The 20,743-nt window shown below is 39.2% G+C and overlaps 2 protein-coding genes across 3 annotated transcripts; both read left to right on the forward strand.

Moving 5' to 3' along the window:
• Positions 1-760: 760 nt before the first annotated feature.
• Positions 761-6,549, forward strand: creb3l3a (cAMP responsive element binding protein 3-like 3a). Of its 2 annotated transcripts, none has more exons than XM_039607537.1 (10): positions 761-1,049; positions 1,346-1,450; positions 1,561-1,807; positions 2,459-2,589; positions 3,459-3,569; positions 3,667-3,773; positions 4,257-4,325; positions 4,527-4,611; positions 4,975-5,068; positions 5,711-6,549. In XM_039607537.1, the coding sequence occupies exons 1-10, from the start codon at positions 1,029-1,031 to the stop codon at positions 6,025-6,027; spliced, it is 1,287 nt and encodes a 428-aa protein (XP_039463471.1). In that variant the 5' UTR covers positions 761-1,028; the 3' UTR covers positions 6,028-6,549. The 2 variants fall into 2 exon arrangements, with proteins under 2 accessions (XP_039463471.1, XP_031582627.1); XM_031726767.2 differs by having other exon boundaries at positions 763-1,049; positions 1,564-1,807.
• Positions 6,550-18,466: 11,917 nt separating this feature from the next.
• rxfp3.2b (relaxin family peptide receptor 3.2b) lies at positions 18,467-19,930 on the forward strand. The gene has a single exon (XM_031726741.2). The coding sequence runs from the start codon at positions 18,628-18,630 to the stop codon at positions 19,828-19,830; it is 1,203 nt and encodes a 400-aa protein (XP_031582601.2). The 5' UTR covers positions 18,467-18,627; the 3' UTR covers positions 19,831-19,930.
• The last annotated feature ends 813 nt before the right edge of the window (positions 19,931-20,743 follow it).

Raw genomic sequence — 20,743 nt, forward strand, 5'->3', positions numbered from 1 at the left:
GGGTAATAATGTGGTAATTTCAATTACCTGTGGTAGTTTCTGTGTAATAAGCACGAAACAGAGCTGCAAAGTGCAAAACTGTCTGTTTCTATTTAATAGCATATTAATAACCTTGTTTCTTCCTTGTTACCCTACTATTACCACTTTATTACTGAGCTGTATTTCCACATTGTTACCCCAAGTTTTAAGGCTCTTGTTATCCTAGTTCATAAATTTCAGGGTAATATTACTCAACTGTAACCCCCGTTTATACTGTGATATTACTTATATATTACATAGTTATTACTTTGGTAATTGCATAGTAATAATTTAGAAATTACCACATTATTAACCTTGTAACCCTACTATTACCCCCTTTTTACCGAGTTGTAATAGAAAATGCTACTGATTTAAAATATATAAATGTTTTGTACAACTCAAATGAATAAATGTTTTGTACAACAAATTTTCCCAGAAATGCCTAAAACCACAAATACAAAGAACATCTGTTTATTCTATCAGTCAATAAAACTGTAACTTTTCTTAATTAATCACATGAGGATGTACATCTGTGAAATGATCAGATAAATTAACATAAAGTTCCTCAAAACCAGAGTTTTTGGCTGAATTTGACAAAGAATCGAGCTTTTGTTTGATCATTGTGTTCTGGATATGTGCTAAAGGTCACAACTATCCCTATGTCAACAAACTATCAAAAAAAATAAGAGAAAAGAAAACAGGAGACTTTGCCCTTTCTGATGTTCACATCTAACTGGTGACTTCATTTCTTCTATCCCGTCTTCTATCTAGGTAGCTGTGTACTCTTAACTACCAATAAGATTACTAATATATCCTCTGAGGGCCAATAAGGACAAAGCAATCTAGTCAGCTGGGTGTGTTGAGTTGGAGTTTACACTTTGGACCCCAGAAGAGCTGAGAGATACAGAGCAGACTCTTCAGAAACGGAGACCTCGGAGTAAATTAGATATTTTGTTTGAGTTGCAGTTGTTTTGACAGCTTCTTTGGTGTGCCACTCAAGCAGGAAAATTATGGAGCATTACCCGGATCAGGTAAACATTTTAGTATTTCCATTGTATCGTAGTTTACAGATTTAAGACAAAACTGCAGAGGAAGCCTTCAAGACCTGGAGAGCAAAGTTCACGCTTGAGAGAAAACTGAAAACCTGTATTTAGTTTACATTCTTAAACCAACGATTTAAAAATGTTAATATTTTTAAAAAATCACACTGACTTGTGTGAGTTGGTGAATTGTTGGCAGTGAAACAGATGTTCATAGTACCTGAAATCTTTACTGCTGTGTTGTTTTCTCTTATATGTTTCTATTTAACGTCATGACCTCTCTTCAGGGTTGTGATGGCCTTGAGCTGCTTGACTGGCTATTTGATCAAAATAATGGTATTCTCCGTCACGAAGAACCAGGACAACACACTTGGCCAATCCAGGACCCAAATGTGTGTGAGACTGTTATATGTCTTCCTTCTCCCACTTCCTTGTCGGTGTTCTCTGTATGTTGTTACCTCACACTTAGAGAATAATTGTTCCACATGATGTTTTCACCCAGCAGATGTTGCAGCCACCCGAACAGCCAAACGATGATTTTCTCAATGCGCTCCTGCGTGGCGGTGATTCTGTGTCAGCCTCTCCGCTCTGGTCACCATCTCCCAGTGACAGTGGGATCAGTGAGGACCCTCCATCAGACCAGATGGACAGTCCTCAGCGCCCTGAAAGCCCACCCGGGGATTCCCATTTCTTTGGTACAAGACCACTAACCAAGGCGGCCCTGGAAGCCAATGTCCCCGCTGACTTCAGTAAGTCGCACATATCCAGAATGTAAAACATTCACATTTGTCCACATTGCATACTGAGTTCTAATTCCTAATATTTTTTCATGATTATTGATTAAACTAAACATTATGTTCTCTGGTGTGTTTAATCAAACTGTGGAAATTAAGTCCCAAGTTACATCTTCAAATGACAAATTCTTATGATAGCCCTAATACTAAGCAATTAGCTTTATTATAGCAGAGATGAAAGGAGAAAATATTCTCATTTGCTTGAAAAATTGCCATCGGTTATCTACATTTTGCACATTTTTAGATAACCAAGCTCTGATAATATTAGCATTTCATTCTAATGACATTATACTAAATCCAGCCCTTGTGGGAAAGGAATGATAATGGCACTCAGTGTTTGAAAGTTTTTGTTCCTGAATATGAATCCCAGTATAAAGAATAGAGTAGGATATCATGGATTATTTGTGATTGTATACAGAAACAGTCAAATGCTAAGACACAGACATTATCAATACGGACAAAAGAAAGTCAACATGCTCAGCGCCTTGCAGAGTTATCAGTATTTACACAATCAAGCTCCAGAATTGCTGGTCAGAATTCAGCGAGACGAGCACGTCTCCTTGGTCTTTATTTGCATGTGCACTATCGTTGCTCCTGTGTGTCCAGGTGGCTGGAAGCTCGGCTTTCAAATGGGCAAGACCAGGATTACACAGCCTTCTGATGTGCATACATCACAGCTTTCCTCTAGCTTCCCCCTAACTGTCAAAGATCTGCTATTGTCGGGCACGTCTGAGCCAGTAAGTATCATGTTGCTCCCTGACAGAGAATGAGGGGATGGTTGAGGGTCGGGGGAGAGAGTGTCTAATGCATGTTTGTGGATCTTTCATTGCTTTCTTGACTTAAGAGACCTGTTGTTTACCTTTTGTGTGTGAGTGTGCATGTGTACTTTGGTAAAAAAAAACAAAAAACAAGTGGATTACTACAGTCCCTGGTCTCATGAATTCAGCAAGGGGCAAGGCCTTTGGAATTGCAAATGAAATTTCTATTTTTACTCTTGTTTGTGGGAAGCTTTGCTGAATGTGCAGCAACTGAGGGTTGTTTTCTAAGGCGGAGAGAAGGAAGACACAAAAGATTTTATTAGTATTCTACCAAAGATATATTTTTTAAACCTTCCCATAACTTTCATTCATTCATTCAAAATTTTGGAGATAAAATACCTTCTTAACGTGTGAAGAATTTTATGTTATGTGGGATTACTAAATAGCATTTTGTGAAGAGAAAGTTTATTGGGTCAACATATCAAATATTCTCATTTCACACACTCACACAAAAAGAAATTAGATTATTAAGTCAAGATCACCATGACCAGAATAATATGTTAGAGCTTCTGAAACTTAAGTGGATTTCAGTTCACTCCGAGTATTGATCCATCTTCTCAGCCTAGTTTAATAAGATGAAGGAGAGAGTAGCAGAATGCAACTTGGGTTTTCACACCATAATTACTTTTCGGAAGCCATGAAATGAGACTGATGAAGTTGCCTTGATAGTCTGCACCAATTTAACTATTTCCTGTGAGGTTCATTGAGCGCAGAGTGAAAGAGGTGGCCAGAGAGAAAATTTATTAGTGGTGGTGTTTTAAAAATTTGAATTTGTATTTTCCCACTAGGTCCCACAGCCGTCCCAAAAGTCCATTCAAGAGCTGGTTCTCAATGAAGATGAGAAGAAGCTTTTAGCAAAGGAGGGAGTCACTCTGCCCACCCAGCTGCCTCTCACAAAGGTAAACGGCTATCAATACCCAAACAACGAGAACAGGTTCCAGCACCTAGAATTTGTCACACAGAGGCTCAAAACAGTACTGTTCCTTCCTTTGTCAGTATGAAGAAAGGATTCTGAAGAAAATACGCAGAAAAATTCGCAACAAGCAGTCGGCCCAGGAGAGCAGAAAGAAGAAAAAGGAGTACATCGATGGGCTGGAAAGCAGGTAATATTCAAATTTAGAATGGGTTGGAATGTTTTAGCATTTTAACTGCAATTCTTACCGATAATAACAGTCTTAGAAACTGATAATCATTTTTCAAAGCATAAATAAGTCCCTTGATTATTTTGCCGTTGTACCCTCCGGGCAGCCCTTTACTCTTGTTACAGGTTAATGTATTTCTAAGAAAGAAAATTAATGGAAAAAATCCACACTTTCGGGTTTTTAATGTCAGCTTCTGAACAGAAAACTGTTTAAGACTGTGCACTGCAAAATATTTTGGAGTAACGCATTATAGATCCAATTTGTAAATTGGAGCATTCAACATTCCCCGTACTCCTTCAGATCAATTCATGAATAATAGAGGGAGCCTTAAACCGATTTTTGATAGCAACCGTTCACTGGAGATGAAAACCTAAAAGAGAGAAAAAATTATATTCTTTCAACTTGTTTTTTTCTCCTTTCTTCCCCTCATGTATCCCCCTTTAGGATGGTTGCCTGCAGTACACACAACCAAGAGCTACAGAGAAAAGTGTCCCAGCTGGAGAAATGCAACATGTGAGTGATCTGAGACAAAAAATCGATCTCTGTTTTTAATTAATCATTCTGTGATCTCAGGTTAATGTTTGTTATGACATTTCATCTTAGTAAAATAACTACCTTTGGCATTTTGCCCTGCTTTCCTGTTCCCTCAAACCATTTTTAATCCTCTTATCACGTCTTCTCTTTGTATTTTCTTTTCCCCATTCCTCCCTACAGGTCACTAATGGAACAGCTGCGCAGGCTGCAGGCCCTGGTCATGAATACATCGAATAAGCCAGCCCAGACTGGGACATGTGTACTGGTACAGACATCCTCTGTGATAAGATAAATTGTCACTGACACACGTGGCTCTTCGTGAAGGAATTCAGTTTCCTAATGACCAAACACAAAAAATTATTGCTGCTGGATGAGCCATTAACAAAAGCCAATTTAGACTGGTGCACACTGGGTAATACAGCAAGGGAGAGATACAGTGGCTTAAACAGAAGCTACTGCCTGTAATCACGACACTGGAATAAAGTTCAACACTAGAGGCACAATGAGTTGAGGGGAACTTTTAAAGTGTAACTTTTAATCTATAAAAATAACTGAATGCCTTCAAAAATAAAATGATGTAGAAACCCCCCATACTTTATCTAACGCTCCTTTTTTATCATATTCTCAGGTGCTCGTGCTGTCCTTCTCCCTAATACTGTTCCCAAGCCTCAAGCCCTTATCTGACTCCAAAGTCAGCCAAGGAGACTTCACTCCAGTCAGAAGTGAGTAACCTTCAGCACCAAACAGCTTTGTGTGGCTGCCTGCCAACTAATCCAGCAGCTATATGTCACAGCTGCGGAGTTTGCTAGAACTACATTCTCACACACTGCTGGAATGGTTCTCACCCGCTGAGCTCCACAGTCGCCTCTACTGTTCTGAGGATTTGCCGTCTACTCAAAGTTAGTCGGAAGGCAGAGAGGACCAAGGCCATTTATTGTCACTGCAGTTATTAAGCTCTGCTCTGTGAAGCAGCGCTTGATCTGATTGCTTACCGTTAATTATCAGTTTAGTATTGAATGTCAGTTTAATGCTGAATGTGTTGGCAGATACCGACTATGATGTATTTCTTTCAGTTTAATAGGAGACGAGATTAGTGTTTGCAAAGCAGCGAGGTGTAATTTCTTAACATAAGTGGTTTGACAGCCCTGAAAAAAAGCAATCATCTTGTGCCTTTCCCGACCGCTCGAGGCTCTGTTACAAGAGTCTTTAATGTGTTTAGGTTTGAATTTTGAATCGTCACAAACTTATGAGAGCATGCAGACGTGAAAATGTACACTTGCCTACCTCAGCGCATGCCTAGAACAACACAATAATAAGACCTGACTATAATACTTTTTTTTATTCTACGTCTTATTCTCCTACAGTCCAGTCACGGTCCCTGCAGAACCTTCAGGCTTCCCGCGTGCTCCATGTCACTGAATCCCCATTCTTCACCGAGGATGAATCAGAGCCTCTGCACCGGCATTACCCAGAAGACCCGGGATTGGAAGATTTGACCGCACTGATGGAGAAGATGGCAGTAGACCAAGAACAATCCACTTTGGAGTCCGTGTCTCTCAACAGCAGTCAGGAAGACAAAATCGGTCATTTCCATGTAGACCCAATTACTGGTCACATCGCTACTGTGACCTTGAATCCCCATCGCTCTGCCAGGTTACAACCACACGCTGATGGTATGTAAGAAAGAAAGGAAGCAAAATTTTCAAATTATCCTACTCCTAATGGTAGAGCAGGGGATTATCAGGGGCTGTTGTTTACACAAAGGGAAATTGGGTTTTAATCATTCCCATTTTGTCTTTAATACTTATGTAGCCTGTATGCTTTTTTTCTACTTGTGATACTGTTTTATATCAGTGTTTGGATTTGAATCCCTACTGAAATTTCTTTTTCTGTGTATGCCTTGCCTTTGATGAAATGCCAGTGTAAATTGCTGTTTGAGAATGTCAAAAAATGTGGTGAATAGAGCCGTGATTACGTGTATAGTTTTGATCATAATGAATGATTTTTGAAATGTTAAAGGATTTTCAAAGCATGTTTTCTCCGAAGAGTTGATTGCAGCAGTTTGGATTTATTCATGGATTAAACATCCTAAAGGAAAAATTTTTTTAAATAACACAACAAAATCAGTGGTTTGAATATACTGTGTACGCATTTTCTGTATTTTCAAGCTTTAATTATTAAAAAGTGAAAACATGTGGTACAACATCTCTGTTGACACATCTGGCTGAAAAAGAGCGCTGTGGGGTGGGTGTCAATAGTGACATGGTTCACACAGAGGGAGACGGAAAACTGGGACAAAGGTGAGGCTGATGACCTGTTATCTCATTAGTCAGACTTGACATGTTGATTTATTTACTTGTTGAAGCCAGGTTCCAGTTAGTGTCCGTGGCACTCGCCCACCTTCTGTTTTGTCATTGTCAACCTCACAAAAATTGAAAGGTGTTCTTAAGCTTGCTGCCATTTCACCTAGCATTTAGGTCTGACCTGTTCAAGATGACATTTTCTGAGGTCGGCTACACTTTATTTGAAGGAGCGGCCGGAGATTGAATTCTGGGATTAAATGATCCTCTCCATCCAACACTCTGGTCACCATCTGTATGGATTCATAAAAGAAAAAATATGTAGTTTACATTAATACACACACACACACGGACATTTTATGACAGAAATCCTTCTTTTGAGATTATTTTACAACATTCATGAGATTACTTGAAGCTCTTGGCAGAATGTCATCATCTGACTAAATCTTCAGTCAGCTGACAACTATCTGGAATTACTCCAGCTTGTTCACCTGACACTGAACATATTACATGAAAGATGAAGGCATAACTTTCTGTGTGCGTGTCTGCAGACTGGATACAGCATGAGGGGAATGCCAACTTTGTGGCAATCCATCAAAAAGGTTTTGAAATCCATTCTAAACTAAGCTTAAACTAAAATTTGTCAACTGGTTGTGACAACCTGAATGTTTTTTTAACAAAGATTGTGTGAAATTGCACACTTTTAATCACATATTTGAATGATTATAGGATCTTTCCTGTTGCTATGGCAGCTGTCTTTTTCAGTCTGACTTTAAGTGTGGCTTTTCAGAGCAGCAATAAATACTTTGCCTTCAAACATGGTCAGATGGCACAGTATCTGGCCTAGCTGTGCTCCTTGTATATGCTAGCTTTCGGCCACTTACTGCTTTTCATTTTTACAGGCAGCAATAAATCAAAGAACAGACTCCTGATCAGACTCCTCCAACATCTGATTGTGATGTGTATTGTTTTCTCATAATTCTTATGAATCTGTGGGTGTGATTTTATATATATATGTATATGTTTTTTGTTTGTTTGTTTATTTGTTTGTTAACCATCGTGGTTTCATGGGAGTCCTTGGGGCTGGCCGGAATGTTATACATGCTTATGAAAAGGAAGCAGGGAAGGTTCTGAGTCGAGGACATTTAGCTGTGGGATTCATCTCCTTTGCCTCACTCTTTCTCGGCTGATTAGAATCTTTCACTGTTGAGTAGCCAGGCAAGCTAATCACACCACTTTAATTTTAAGGCTGAACTGGGTCCCTTTGCTTGAGAGCCAGGGTAATAATATTATCATATCAAATGAAAAATATTTACATATTTCCACAAATAACCCACTGTTCGACTTGACAGGAAATTATTAATAATTAAAGTCCTATAACCTTGAAATCTCCTGCATGTTCCTCCTACTCTGATATGAGTGGGAGGAACTGATATGAGAACTTGGGTTTTAGCACTATAGTAGTGAGTTCCCAAAAAAATTTCTAAGTTATTCAAAAAATCCAGTGACATATGCACATATGCACATATAAGTGTAAAGCCTAAATTTCTGACCTTTTAAAAGAGCAGCAAACACAGCCTGACTCTTTATTATCCTCAGTCCTGTAACACTTCATGCTACTCTCTAGTTACTTACAAATGTGACCATCCACATGGTTGTTATGTTCTTAACAACTGAACAGCACAGTATGCAATATTATTGTCAGATAGGCACCAACTTTTTATGAGATCATACAGTGTCGTCCAGATTTTCATTCCTTTCTTAGATGATGATGATGATGATGATGATGATGATAATGAAAAAGTGTAAACTTCATCCTACTCCTTTTCGAGCATAAACATTGTGTAGACAAAGAGATATTCATGAAAACTTGATGTTTTTAAGTTTTTCTTTTCTGTTGTTTTTTTTTTCAGTTAGATTTACATGTTTGAAATAAAATTGTTCTATCTATCTATGATAAATAATGTAAATTATTTTAGATCTGAATATGAGTCTCCTAAAAGTTTGTTTTAGAAGAGTTATTGGGAAAATGTTCCCATTAATGGAACTACAGATATTCTCTTACATGTGCCACTATCTGTCTTTGTCAAAGGCTGAACACCAGCTACATTTCTCATTTTATCTCTTTTCAAAGCTGCATAGCCCCTGGGCTTCAGACAAAAAAACAGTTCAAGTGGCTACTATTTAGTCACTTAAAGTGCCTTTTCCATGGAAACTGATTAGATGGGATTTAACCTAAAAGGTATGTCAAGTGTGCTAACTTAGGTAATGAGGCATGCCTCTACACAACAGAGTGAAAAAACAGATTTTTTGTCGTGTCTTTGGATAGCGATTATTCAGTGCTCAGAAACCTTACATGCAGCCAGTGAATGCATCCAAAGGTCAAAAATGTCATCCAAATACTCTGGGCACAAAGACACAGTGTGTCAGCAGCCAATGTCGAAAACTTTTGGTTCATGTTTATGTGAAATAGGATTTTAAAATGGTATATATATACATATATATATTCTGTGATCTGATCAGACTAGCACCCACAGCTGCTAAATATAAAAGACTGGGACCTCTAACAGTAACCTGTCACGATTCAGGTGATTTATGAATTGTACAGTAGAAATAAAGTAACACAAGAAGGAAGTCATGACCCTATAATGTGTTTCCTTTTTAACTGAAAGATTTTGTTGTTATATAACTGTGCTACTTTGGCTCTTACCGGGAGCTGAGTTACTGGCTGGAGGGAGCAATGCAGGGGAATGTAACACTTGTTCTTGTGTTTGAGCTTCCCACACAGAATAATCCTTATCCTGAATACATTTTAGACAGCCTTTGTCAGCTTCCTTAATAACGACAGAACTGGCCTCCAGTGACTTTAGAGCCAGTGTTTCGCATTGATTACCATCATGTTTGCTGATAGAGTTAATATTGAAAAGTTAGAAAGATAGAATCACATCAAACTGTTCATTTCCTGTTCCATTCCACTGGAAATGGTCCTCGTATTACTTTTTATGGCTTAGGAATTACTTGTGATTACTAATTAATCTGTGTGACTCATGGATCCAAGCTTGGAAAACACTGATTGTCACCTTTCAGGATTTTGGGCTTGTACAAAATGTTTGTTGTGCGCAGTTAGTATCAACTTGTTTGCAGAAGGATTGAATGTGTGTTTGAAGTAAACAACGCTTTAATTCAAAGCACTGAGATGAGTCGAGATAACCACATTTTACATGCACATAAACAAACTGGTGAGCTGGCTGACACAATGTCTCACCATCGCTGATGTTCACCTGGCCCTTTGCTCTTTTATTTGACTCTGTGTAGCTTCGTTTTTAATCATACTGAAAGTCTCTTTACCACCAGTGTCTCTAATCAGCACCTCATCACTTTAATAAATCAGATCCCTGTGGACCCGGGGGAGCCTTTATACATCTGCTCCCACTGAGTGCAGGAGTGTGGGGCCATGAGGGAATCTGGGAAAGACAGAGTGTCTAGACCCCTCATCGTTATTTTTTTAATCTACAAATTAATGGATGGACAAATTGATTTTTTTTTTTTCTTTTAGTGTGAGATGTTGATCCAGATCATCCAGGGGAGTACTTCCAAACTTTCTTATTAACACAATTATTTTTCCAGAGAGAGAAGAAGGAAATAAAACTAAACTCAACATACTCTCAAACTTGAGACTTCACAGATTAGGTCTTTTGTCTTCTGTGTGTGTATGTGTCTTTTGAGACATGCTGCACCTTTGAAGTGCCAAACAATCAAACAATATATGTAATGTGTGAAATATCATTATAATGGCAGGATGACACGCTACTATAACATGTATCTAATCCATGCTTTCAGCAGTGCTCACTTGTTTTAATTAACTGGATTAATTTTATACTCACTCTACTCATGCTACTTGCTACCCATCCTTCTTCACACTGCTAAAGTCAGTTATTTCCATCTTTACTGGACGCTATACTCTGTTCAAATATCATCTGTGTGCAAACAGACTCTTGACCCACAGCACACATTAACAGAGGAAATTATCAGGGGAAATCCTAAATAAATGCTATTTGACCTATTATATAATGTCAACAGTAAGAGCATTTTCTCTAATATGAGTGACTTTTAATTCTTTTGCAAACCTTAGATATTGGTGCAGTTTTGCAAAAGAATGAAGTGAATGAATGAAGGTAAGTGTGCGTATTATTTTCATGTTAATATGGTAAAATGGACTGAATGATGCACTCAAATGTGACATAAATAGTTCAAAGGCAGATCAGCTAACAGAGACATAAAGTATTTACAGTAAATCAAATTATATTCATTGTTGAGTGTACTGTCCAAAATCATGAGAGTCCAGTTTATAGATACCAGAATGCTGCGAAACCTCTGTGTTTCCATGTAAAATCCCTGCAGATTAGTCGTATAGTATCTGTATCCATCTTAGTTATTCATGTATATTTCACAGTGTGTGGCAGATACTGCAGACAAACAGTCCATCCAGTTCTTTCCATTTTGTTGCACTTGGCAAATAACAGTGATGCAATTTTTCAAACTATGTGAACAGCTGGCTTTGACTGGACAGGCTTTCAGTTTCATTTTGACAGACTGACAATTTAACTTTCAGCAGGGACACATTTCAAAGATAAAAAGGAATCACAACAGCCACCACTGATATTAAAGAAATATATCTCCACAAGCAGTTGGCATGGCTGGCTTTTGTTTCCATATTTAATTTAAAAAGATCATTCTACATGTGTACCAAAGCATGAATTGTGGGGATTTAACAAACAAAAAAAACAACAACGGACAATAACGCTCATATTGGGCTAGATGAAGAAAGATAATTAAAAAGTGAAGGCTCAGACACAGAGGCAAAGTCCTGCAGTGACTCTTGTGATCAGTATGTCAGAACTGCAGGCAGAGTGCATGCCGTGAACTGTTAGTGGGGCAGACATCTCACTGTGAGTAGGAAGCATTTGAAATCAGCTTTGGATCCAACCACCTTATTAAGATGCTTGGCAATTTAGACAGAGTGAGCAACTGGAGCGCTCTTTGACTTAAAGAGGTTATCTATCATAAACAATATTAATAGCGTCTTCGCTGCTGAGAAGAGTAGCACATACTTAGAATCGTTGGTGAAAATAGTCTCACTGGAAATAGTCTCACTCCAGTTGTGCATGTGTGCATTAAAATCCCCAGAATATATGTCTTTCTGACATTTATCATTTTTTAAGGTTTCTGTTTTTTAAGTTTAATTTGTTTTGCAGGAGTTGTATGACTAAATAAAATGTGAACTGACTACTATCGATTAACTATTTAGAGCTGTGAGATGTAGTAATTCATAGTGTACCTTCACTGACAACTAACTGGAGGCTGATGTGGCAAAAGAAGGAAATCTAAGATATTTTTTAAGCTTAACTAAGCGCACAGTACAACAGGAAATTCCAAAAGCAGGTCGCAAAGCTGATTTTACAATGTACCCCAGAAAGAAAACTGAAAACCAAGGGTTACATCTGTTGTTACTCTGACCCAAATCCTGCTTCACTATAGGCCTCGGGTGAACTCAGAAATTGACAAGGCTCAAAAAGAGAACAAAGAAGGGAGGTAAAAACACTGAAAGCCACAAGGATCTAAGCTTCTAAGAAATAAACTAGGGAAGGTAGCAACAATAAACTCACACCACACAACAGAAAGGCATACAGAGGACACAGGAAATGAGAAAAGAAACACTCAGCAAAACAATACGGATTACAATAAAAATCAGTCTGGAAGCAAACATTAGTGTCTGTGTAATCCCTTCTAAAAGTCTCAATTTCTGCCTGCGCAGAACAAACTGCAGTCCTGGAGTTTTCAAACTAAAACTGGGTCAGGAGCTTTTTTGAACACTCTCTATTTTTGCGGCACTTAAATCTCTAGCAATATTGTCTGCCCTTGCTCTGAATGCAGAAAGAGTAAGAAAAAATATTAGTATAAATGACTTTTTAGTGGACAGATGAATCATTAAAAACAGAAGAGGGCTACAATTCAGCAGAGTGCTTTTGAATGAGTGTGGAGGGTGGTGGTGAACGTGGATCAACACAGACTTACATCCAAAAAGCAGAGCAAACCAAGGAAGCACTGAGCGCCACCGGAACAGGAAGCTCAACTCGACACTAAAGCTAAGAAAATGTCACACAGCTATAGACTGGTGTTGTCCTTACAAATGCATGCAACATCTACTAAAACACTCAAAACTTAAAGGTAGGTCTGGTTACATTTTTGCAGTTTTAAAGAGACGATTATGATAAACTTACCCTTAGAGCTTCTGAAAGAAAGTTTAGGAGAATTTGGGACCAATGGTGTTAAAGTGTTTGGTTCTAGGCAAATGTTTGACAGCGGAATTGAATCTCCAGAGTACAGCCTACACCAAATATTAGCCTAACAGATGACAATCTGAAATTGTTGGTTTTCCAGCCCTGGAATGGCAATCATTCTCAAGGTGATCCTGACATTTAGCCTGGGGCCAGCTCTGTAAACTGGTAGCCATATGCTCCAACGCGGGATTTTAACACCATCAGTATTCGGTAAGTAACACCCGCTGTCCTACAGAGGCAACATAACTGTTAATTAATTCAAGGAGGCAATCAGAACTCAAGGTGCAGTCAGTTCAAAAACAGATCCATGTAATCATTCTGTCTTATTTAACGATCTGCAGGATGAATGAACAGTTGAAGGTATTCTCATGGGTGAGTTAAACAGAGGTCACTGCAACAGCAATATGAAAAATGTTGTCATTCAGCCACAGCCTTTTTAAGTTCGCCCGCTTAGAGCAAGTTCAGATTTGCATGAACAATCAGAACAACTCCATCAGCCATCACCCTAGGGTATATATATATATATATATATATATATATATAGTCAAACTCCAGCATCACGCTCACTTCCTTTCAGTGAATAAAGGAAAAGCATATCAGCTAGAATTACCTGAGGTTTCCGTCACGTCTTTAGATCTCTTTTCATTTATCACGTCAGTGTCTCCATGACCCATATCTACTCAAACACAGCTTGTCCGTTTCAGTGGGCCACTAAACTTTCACTCACATGTATCTGTATGTCACTGTAAACTGCTTTTCTGGATGCAGACGTTGGGTCGCTCCTTGCCCTTTGGTCATTTTGGTATTATGGCAAGAAGCATACATTAGAGACTTCATTTATTCTCTGACATCCAAAGCAGTTTACTTTGCTTTAACACCATATAATTATTTTTGGCCTTTCCACGTTTCTATTACAGCCGTAATGAAAGGTGTTTCGCAGCAATATGATGATAAAACAACACACCATCAGTCATAACATGGCACACTGTGAAACATGGTCAACACCCAAAATATCTGTAAGGATGCAGGTGGAGTGTAGAGCATAAAATCCTTTCTATCAAGAACACGGGCGTTTCAGTCTCCTTTCATGATGTTAAATGTTACAAACCAAGGTTCTCTACAGAAATGTCTCTGCCCTTTCCTGACTATAGCAGTAGCAGAGCACACGTTCCTCAGGCTCATGGTCTGTTGAAGATGTTTTTGGCAGTTGCATCTATGAGTATATTAGACTACGCTGCATGCTGACACGCATGACACTAAAAGCGTACCCAGTGCAGGAGTCCTGACCAAAGATCAGAATGTGAGAAGAGCAAGAACAGGTTGCAAGAAAAGTGGTTTGGTGTGCAACCTGTGAAATATCTGTGGCTCACTGAGAAGCCCAGTGTTCTTCATCACAGATTTAAATGCTTAAACATTAAACCAGTCACACTGTCAGTGCCTACGCATTTGGAGGTTTAAGGATTGTTAAGATGACAAGAAGTGAGTTCCAACGGATTAAAAGTGTGCAGATTAATTTTTTTTCATCTTGTCTTGTCTTTTTAATTTCTTCAGAAAGTTACAGGGAGGGATTACTTCCAGACACAGGAAATGCTCCTCAAAAACTCAAGGAAACAGAGTAAAACAGTGGTAATATAGTTTGTGTTAGTATCCCCTCAGTTAATGAGAACAGAAAAAAAGTTATATTTGATCAAAGTAGCTCTGCAGCGCGTTATTGGAGTTAATAATGTGACACAAAATCAGAGATTTAGAACCCTCACAATATCATGCAAATTAAACCAGTTCTATACTCGAGGTTGTTTTACGCTGACTGGACATTTTATTAAGTACACCATGCAAGTACCGGGTTGGACTCTCTGTCGCCTTCAGATTTGCCTTCATTGTTTGCGGGATAGATTCATAAAGGTTCTGCAGACGTTCCTCAAAGACTTTGGTTCATATTAGCATGACAGCATCACACAGTTGCTGCAGATTTGTCAGCTTTACATGATGTGAATCTCCAGATGTTGTTCTGTCTCTACCATCCAAATGTTGAGCAGAAATCAAGACTCATTAGACCAGTCAGCTGTCGTCCAGTTTTGGTGAGCTCATATGAACTGCAGCCCTAGTTTCCTGTTCTTAGCTGACAGGACTGGTACCTGGTATGGTTCCCTGCTGCTATAGCCCATCAGCCCCAAGGTTTAATATACTGTGCATTTAGACATGCTCTTCTGCTTACCTTGATTGTGATAAGAGTGACAAATGTTGAGTCTGACCTGTGGCAATCAACAAGGCATTTTCACCCAGACAACTGCTGCTCACTGGATATTCTTTTTTTTTTTCTTTTCTTTTTTTTGACCATTAAACCTTGGAGATGGTTATGTGAGAAGACTAATGTGGATCAGCAGTTTCTGAGATACTCAAATTACCAGCAACCATGCCATGTTCAAAGTCACCTACATCACCTTCTGGTGCTCGGTTTGAACTACAGCTGCTTTTTCTTCTATTCTTGTGACAAGGTGATTCCACACTGGTTTAATCTATGAACAGTAGTGTTGCATGTTTTTCTGTCCATGTATATTATTCTACATTAGCTGTGTATTTGGGACCATAAACACATAAAGTGTCTACCAATCACATGTTTCCAAGTGACATTAGTTGATCAAAATCTGATGGTACTTTTCTGTTATCATAATTCCATCAGTTTTGATAAGATCCCCAAAACCATTGGCTAACTGCAGCCTGAAACCATGGCAGAGCCTCCATGTTTTACGGATGGCTGTAAACACTCACCGTTGTACCTGTTCAATGACAATTTGAAGCAAAAAGTTCACATCTGAATTCATCTCTCAATGAGACCGGTCCTCTCAAATCATGTGTCAGGATTGAATTTTTTCCTGTTTGTGGAGGACTGGCCAATCAGATACTGTTTTTTTTCTTCTTTTTTTTCTTTTTGTTTTGGACAGAAAGACAATTTTATATCCACATCACTGAGGTCATTTTAACTGACATAACATTAGCAGAAGTTTAACTCTGCAGATCATACCAGATATACAATGAATGTTCCATTAAAAAATTTAAAAAATATATATAGATACATATAAGATTACATATGTCAGAGAAGGAAAAGATAATTTTAAATACAGAATAACAAAGTCACATACTTAGCATATACTCAGATTTGCTTCAAAAACCTCAAACATGTAAATATTTTACATCAGATCCCCCAGATACAGCACTGTTAGCATTTTCATTTTGACTGTCCTATTAAAAGAATGGAGACTGAGTCATCTATAACACATAGTGATTATCTGAAACAAAGCAAAAGGATGTTCATATGCATGTGTGAATGTACACGAGCTAGTGATTAACTTGAGATTTTTTTTAGTTTTAATATAATTACTTGAATTAATTACTTAAAAGTGCAAAAAACCTGTGAGCAGATTATTTTTCAAACAGAGGTAAAAGTAACCAAAAACTTCTTTTAAAAAAAACTTGCTTTAAATCATATTGTTTAATATGTATGTGGGTGTTAAAATATTTTAAAGTTTGTCTTATGAAATACTAGTTTTTCTTATTAAATTATTTAATAAGCTTTCCTTGTTAAATCTTATTAAATTATTATTTTCTTATTAAATTAAATGATCTGGGATGTGTTTTTCTGTACACAAGAACAAAAAATGAGAAGGTATGTAAGTTGTTACTTGATGTTAAATCATTTCTTGAGGCTTTTTTCTGCCTGTTCTTTTGTGATGTCATTCCAACTTTCAGGAATATCAGCAGGGTTTGCATTATATTCTTTGGCAAGGTCCGTGTTGTACTTTGCCATTACATATTAGTATGGGCTCCTCCTTCTGCATCACAGAGAACTTTGCAGGATGGACACTGTTTGCCACAACCAACCAGTTTGTTGAAAAACTCATTCTCAGGCTGCACATGGAGCTGCTGTAACTTCACTTCAAAGTTCAACGGGGTTTTTTTTGTTGTTGTTGTTTTTTTCCTTTTTTCTTTTTTTGATCACTGAATAATTGATTTATTTTGAACATGACTAAAATAACAACAAAATACATTTTAAACAATAATGAGACAAAAAAAAGGGTTGATACAAACAGACTTAAAGGTAAACTCATTTGATCCTACCTCAATATATAATATACATGTATAATTCCATACAATTATATAAGTCTGATACTGTTTATCTGCTTTGTTCTTCATTTGAGGCCTGCCACTTCTTCTACACAGGCCGTAACCTGTGTAGTTTATTAATAATAATGCATTGCATTTATATTGCGCTTTTCGAGACCCTCAAAGCGCTAGCCACAGCTGCCCTGGGGCAGACTGACAGAAGCCAGGCTGCCATATCGCGCCATCGGCCCCTCTGACCATCATCAGTAGGCGGTAGGTGAAGTGTCTTGCCCAAGAACACAATGACCAAGACAGCTATGGATCGAACCGGCAACCTTCCGGTTACAAGATGAGCTTCCCAAACCCCTAAACCACAGTCCTTCCAATTTTATTTAATTATTTTTGTTTTCAAGGGGAACTGTTCCTCCCTTGATCACCCCAGTGCATTTTCTGTGCTTTAGTGATTCATAAGTTAGTGTTAAGTTTCATAACAAATAAATATTAAAAATCCTCTCAAATGGTCAGCACTACAAATAAATGAAAAAGTCCGTGTTGAAAGAAAATCTCTTTTTTTTTCTTTTTTCTTTTTTCTTTTTGCTAAAGACGACTTTTTGAAATTACCATAAAGTTTGGGGAGCAAAATATAAAGAATTGAGGGGTGGTTTGAGACTTTTGTACAGAACTGTATATGTCTAAACGACAGGTGAGATGCTACCGTGTGATTGTGATTGTGATTGATTAGATATTCGCTTCGAGGAGGAGGTGACGAAGTGTCCCTAACAAAGTGGCCGGTAGAATCATAAGCCTGTGATTAACGCGCTTATATGACTTCAGAACTTCTAGGTAGTATTATTTCAGGCTAATATTTCTTAGCTGCTGGTATAATAATAAATGTTATACGGGTACACGTGGTTTCACCGCCTTTAAATTCGCCTTTGATGCTAATCAGAAACACAGAGGTGATGCTGTGTCCTTGATCCTTGTCCTTCAGCTCCTCAACAAACGTCCCGAACGATCACGCCAAACACAGCGCCGTGTACAGTCAGTCCGTTCCGCACCTGTGCATATTTTATGCGTACACTGTCTCCACGTCTCCAAAAGCTCCTGTTCACAGGTGACACTGTACAAACATGATTATGGATGTGCCACTGTCGTGTCAAAATACATTACGACTCAGCGCTGACGGACATTCTGGGAGACTTTGATGTGGCTGCGGCTGTGAGAGCGCGGATTCGCTCTGGTCCTATCATCCTCTTGGTGAGGTGAAGAGCGTCGACGGCGGGGCAGAGCTTTGCGCGTTCACGCGAAACCTATAAACGGACGTGGCGCGCAGAGAGCTGTGAGTAGTGTGTGGAGAGTGAGGAGAGAATAACGGCGGCAGAGGATGGCATCTACAGCGCCATGGGAGATAATCTGATGACACATGCAACAGAAATGCTGCAAAAGCCATCAGCACAAACTTTTTTCTCTGTGTTCTGAAGACACGGCAGCTCTTCAACTTTGCCCTACGAGGTGATATGTGAGAAGGAGAGGCCAGCCATGCAGCTGAATGAGTCTGGAGTTCAAACGGTGGCACCAGAGCCATGTCAACAACAAATAATACAGGACGACTACAATGGCAACTGCAGCGAAGGTTCCACCACTAACATGTCACTGCACTGCTGGCTGCAGCTCCTCACCAAGGAATCTATCATGGAAATTCAAGGAGACAGCTCCAGTGTAGTGGTACGTGTGATGATAGCGTGCGTCTACTCTATCGTCTGCGCTCTGGGGCTGGTGGGGAATTCACTGGCTCTGTATCTGCTGCACTCCCGTTACAGGCAGAAGCAGTCGTCCATCAACTGCTTTGTGATGGGGCTGGCTATCACAGATCTACAGTTTGTTTTGACCTTGCCTTTCTGGGCAGTGGACACAGCCCTGGACTTCCGCTGGCCGTTTGGTCGTGTGATGTGCAAACTCATCAGCTCTGTCACCACCATGAACATGTATGCCAGTGTATTCTTCCTCACAGCTATGAGCGTGGCACGTTATTACTCCATCTCCTCCGCACTGAAGATACACAGCCGACGGACAGCAGCTGCCAGAGCCAGGTGGACAAGCCTGTGCATCTGGGCTGTTTCTTTGCTGGCCACTTTGCCTCATGCCATCTACTCCACCAGTGCCCAAGTATCTGATGAGGAGCTTTGCCTGGTGCGCTTCCCAGACTCTGGCAGTTGGGATCCACAGCTCCTTCTGGGTCTATATCAGCTTCAAAAGGTCCTAGTAGGTTTCATTATTCCTCTAGTTATAATCACCGTCTGCTATCTGCTGCTGCTTCGCTTCATCCTAAGCCGGCGCATTGCAGGTGCAGCGGGCCCCGAGGCAAACCAAAGCCGACAAAATCGTCATTCCAAAGTGACTAAATCCATTGTCATCGTAGTTCTCTCCTTCTTTCTCTGCTGGCTTCCTAATCAGGCACTGACACTGTGGGGTGTGCTCATAAAGTTTGACCTTGTGCCCTTCAGCAAAGCTTTCTACAATGCACAGGCCTACGCTTTCCCTCTGACTGTTTGCTTGGCGCACACCAACAGCTGCCTCAACCCTGTGCTCTACTGCCTGATCCGCCGGGAGTTTCGGGCAGGCCTCAAAGAACTTCTCCTGCACGCCACGCCATCTTTCAGGAGCCTGACTCATCTGCTGCGTCGCAAGGCCAAAGTGGCTGAGGCACCACCTGTTTTGGTGCTGGTCCAAATGGATGTCTGACTGGGATGATTGGGGAACTCGAAATATTCCACCTACAGTACTATTGATCTGTTTACCAAGAGGGTATATTTCTCACTACTCTGTCGATGCAGAAAATCTTATTTCTTTAGAAAAAAAAATGCAGAATTATAATGTACTGCACGGTAGGATTTGCCCTACTTCTACTGTGTTTCTCAAGATTTCCTCTGCAACACATATTTCTGTTGTTACAGGTGTTCACTGTTTCAGTCTCCCCGCTTCTGTCGAGCAGTACTGCTCTCGTGTCATGGACATGTATAGCTGTTAATCCAAAGTGAGATTCAAATAGTTGCAGCACTCAGGCGTGATTTATTTTCTTCTGCATACCGGTAAATTACTGTGTTTGTGTTTGTTCACTGGTGCAAGTGTGTAATTCTTTCATCAGTATAATCAATGGAACAAAAGAAATCAAAATATTTAATTAAAAAAAGCAGGACAGTGGTGCCTAGATGTGTTTGCTTTATTTAAAATATCATAATATCATAAAAGAACAGATCAATTTAATCGCCTGTTGTTGTATCTGTGGAAAAACTAAAGAAATGAGCGGACAAAAAAAAAGAATTTGTGCATTTTATTTTTGTAGATGTATGGAGTAAAATAGTAGTGCTTGTTGCATTGTCCTGGAGAAATGACTCATCTCTTGTGAAAAAATAAAAGGCAAATAAAATGTACAAGAACTAAAATCAATTTCCTGAGCTTTTCGGGGTTGAACATGGCATCAAAGACTTCAGCGTAATGAGTGCATAGTTAGTGAGATAAACGTCTCCCTTGTGGAAAGCTTTGAGGATTAGGACTTGAAGTGATCCATTCAAGATTTTATACCCCTGTGCAGCAAATAGTATATCATTCATATTTGAACTGAGCACGTATACTGTGTTGTATGCACACAAGATGA

The sequence above is a fragment of the Oreochromis aureus genome, linkage group 23 (genome assembly GCF_013358895.1).
Source record: "Oreochromis aureus strain Israel breed Guangdong linkage group 23, ZZ_aureus, whole genome shotgun sequence".
Taxonomy (NCBI): Eukaryota; Metazoa; Chordata; class Actinopteri; order Cichliformes; family Cichlidae; genus Oreochromis; species Oreochromis aureus.

What these genes read in the sequence shown, in the direction of transcription:
- creb3l3a (XM_039607537.1), top strand. Translation starts at nt 1,029, where the DNA reads ATGGAGCATTACCCGGATCAG. An exon ending in GGCCAATCCAGGACCCAAAT is followed by an intron (nt 1,451 to 1,560) that starts GTGTGTGAGACT and finishes GTTTTCACCCAG; the next exon opens with CAGATGTTGCAGCCACCCGA. An exon ending in AGACTTCACTCCAGTCAGAA is followed by an intron (nt 5,069 to 5,710) that starts GTGAGTAACCTT and finishes ATTCTCCTACAG; the next exon opens with TCCAGTCACGGTCCCTGCAG.
- rxfp3.2b (XM_031726741.2), top strand. Translation starts at nt 18,628, where the DNA reads ATGCAGCTGAATGAGTCTGGAGTTCAAACGGTGGCACCAGAGCCATGT.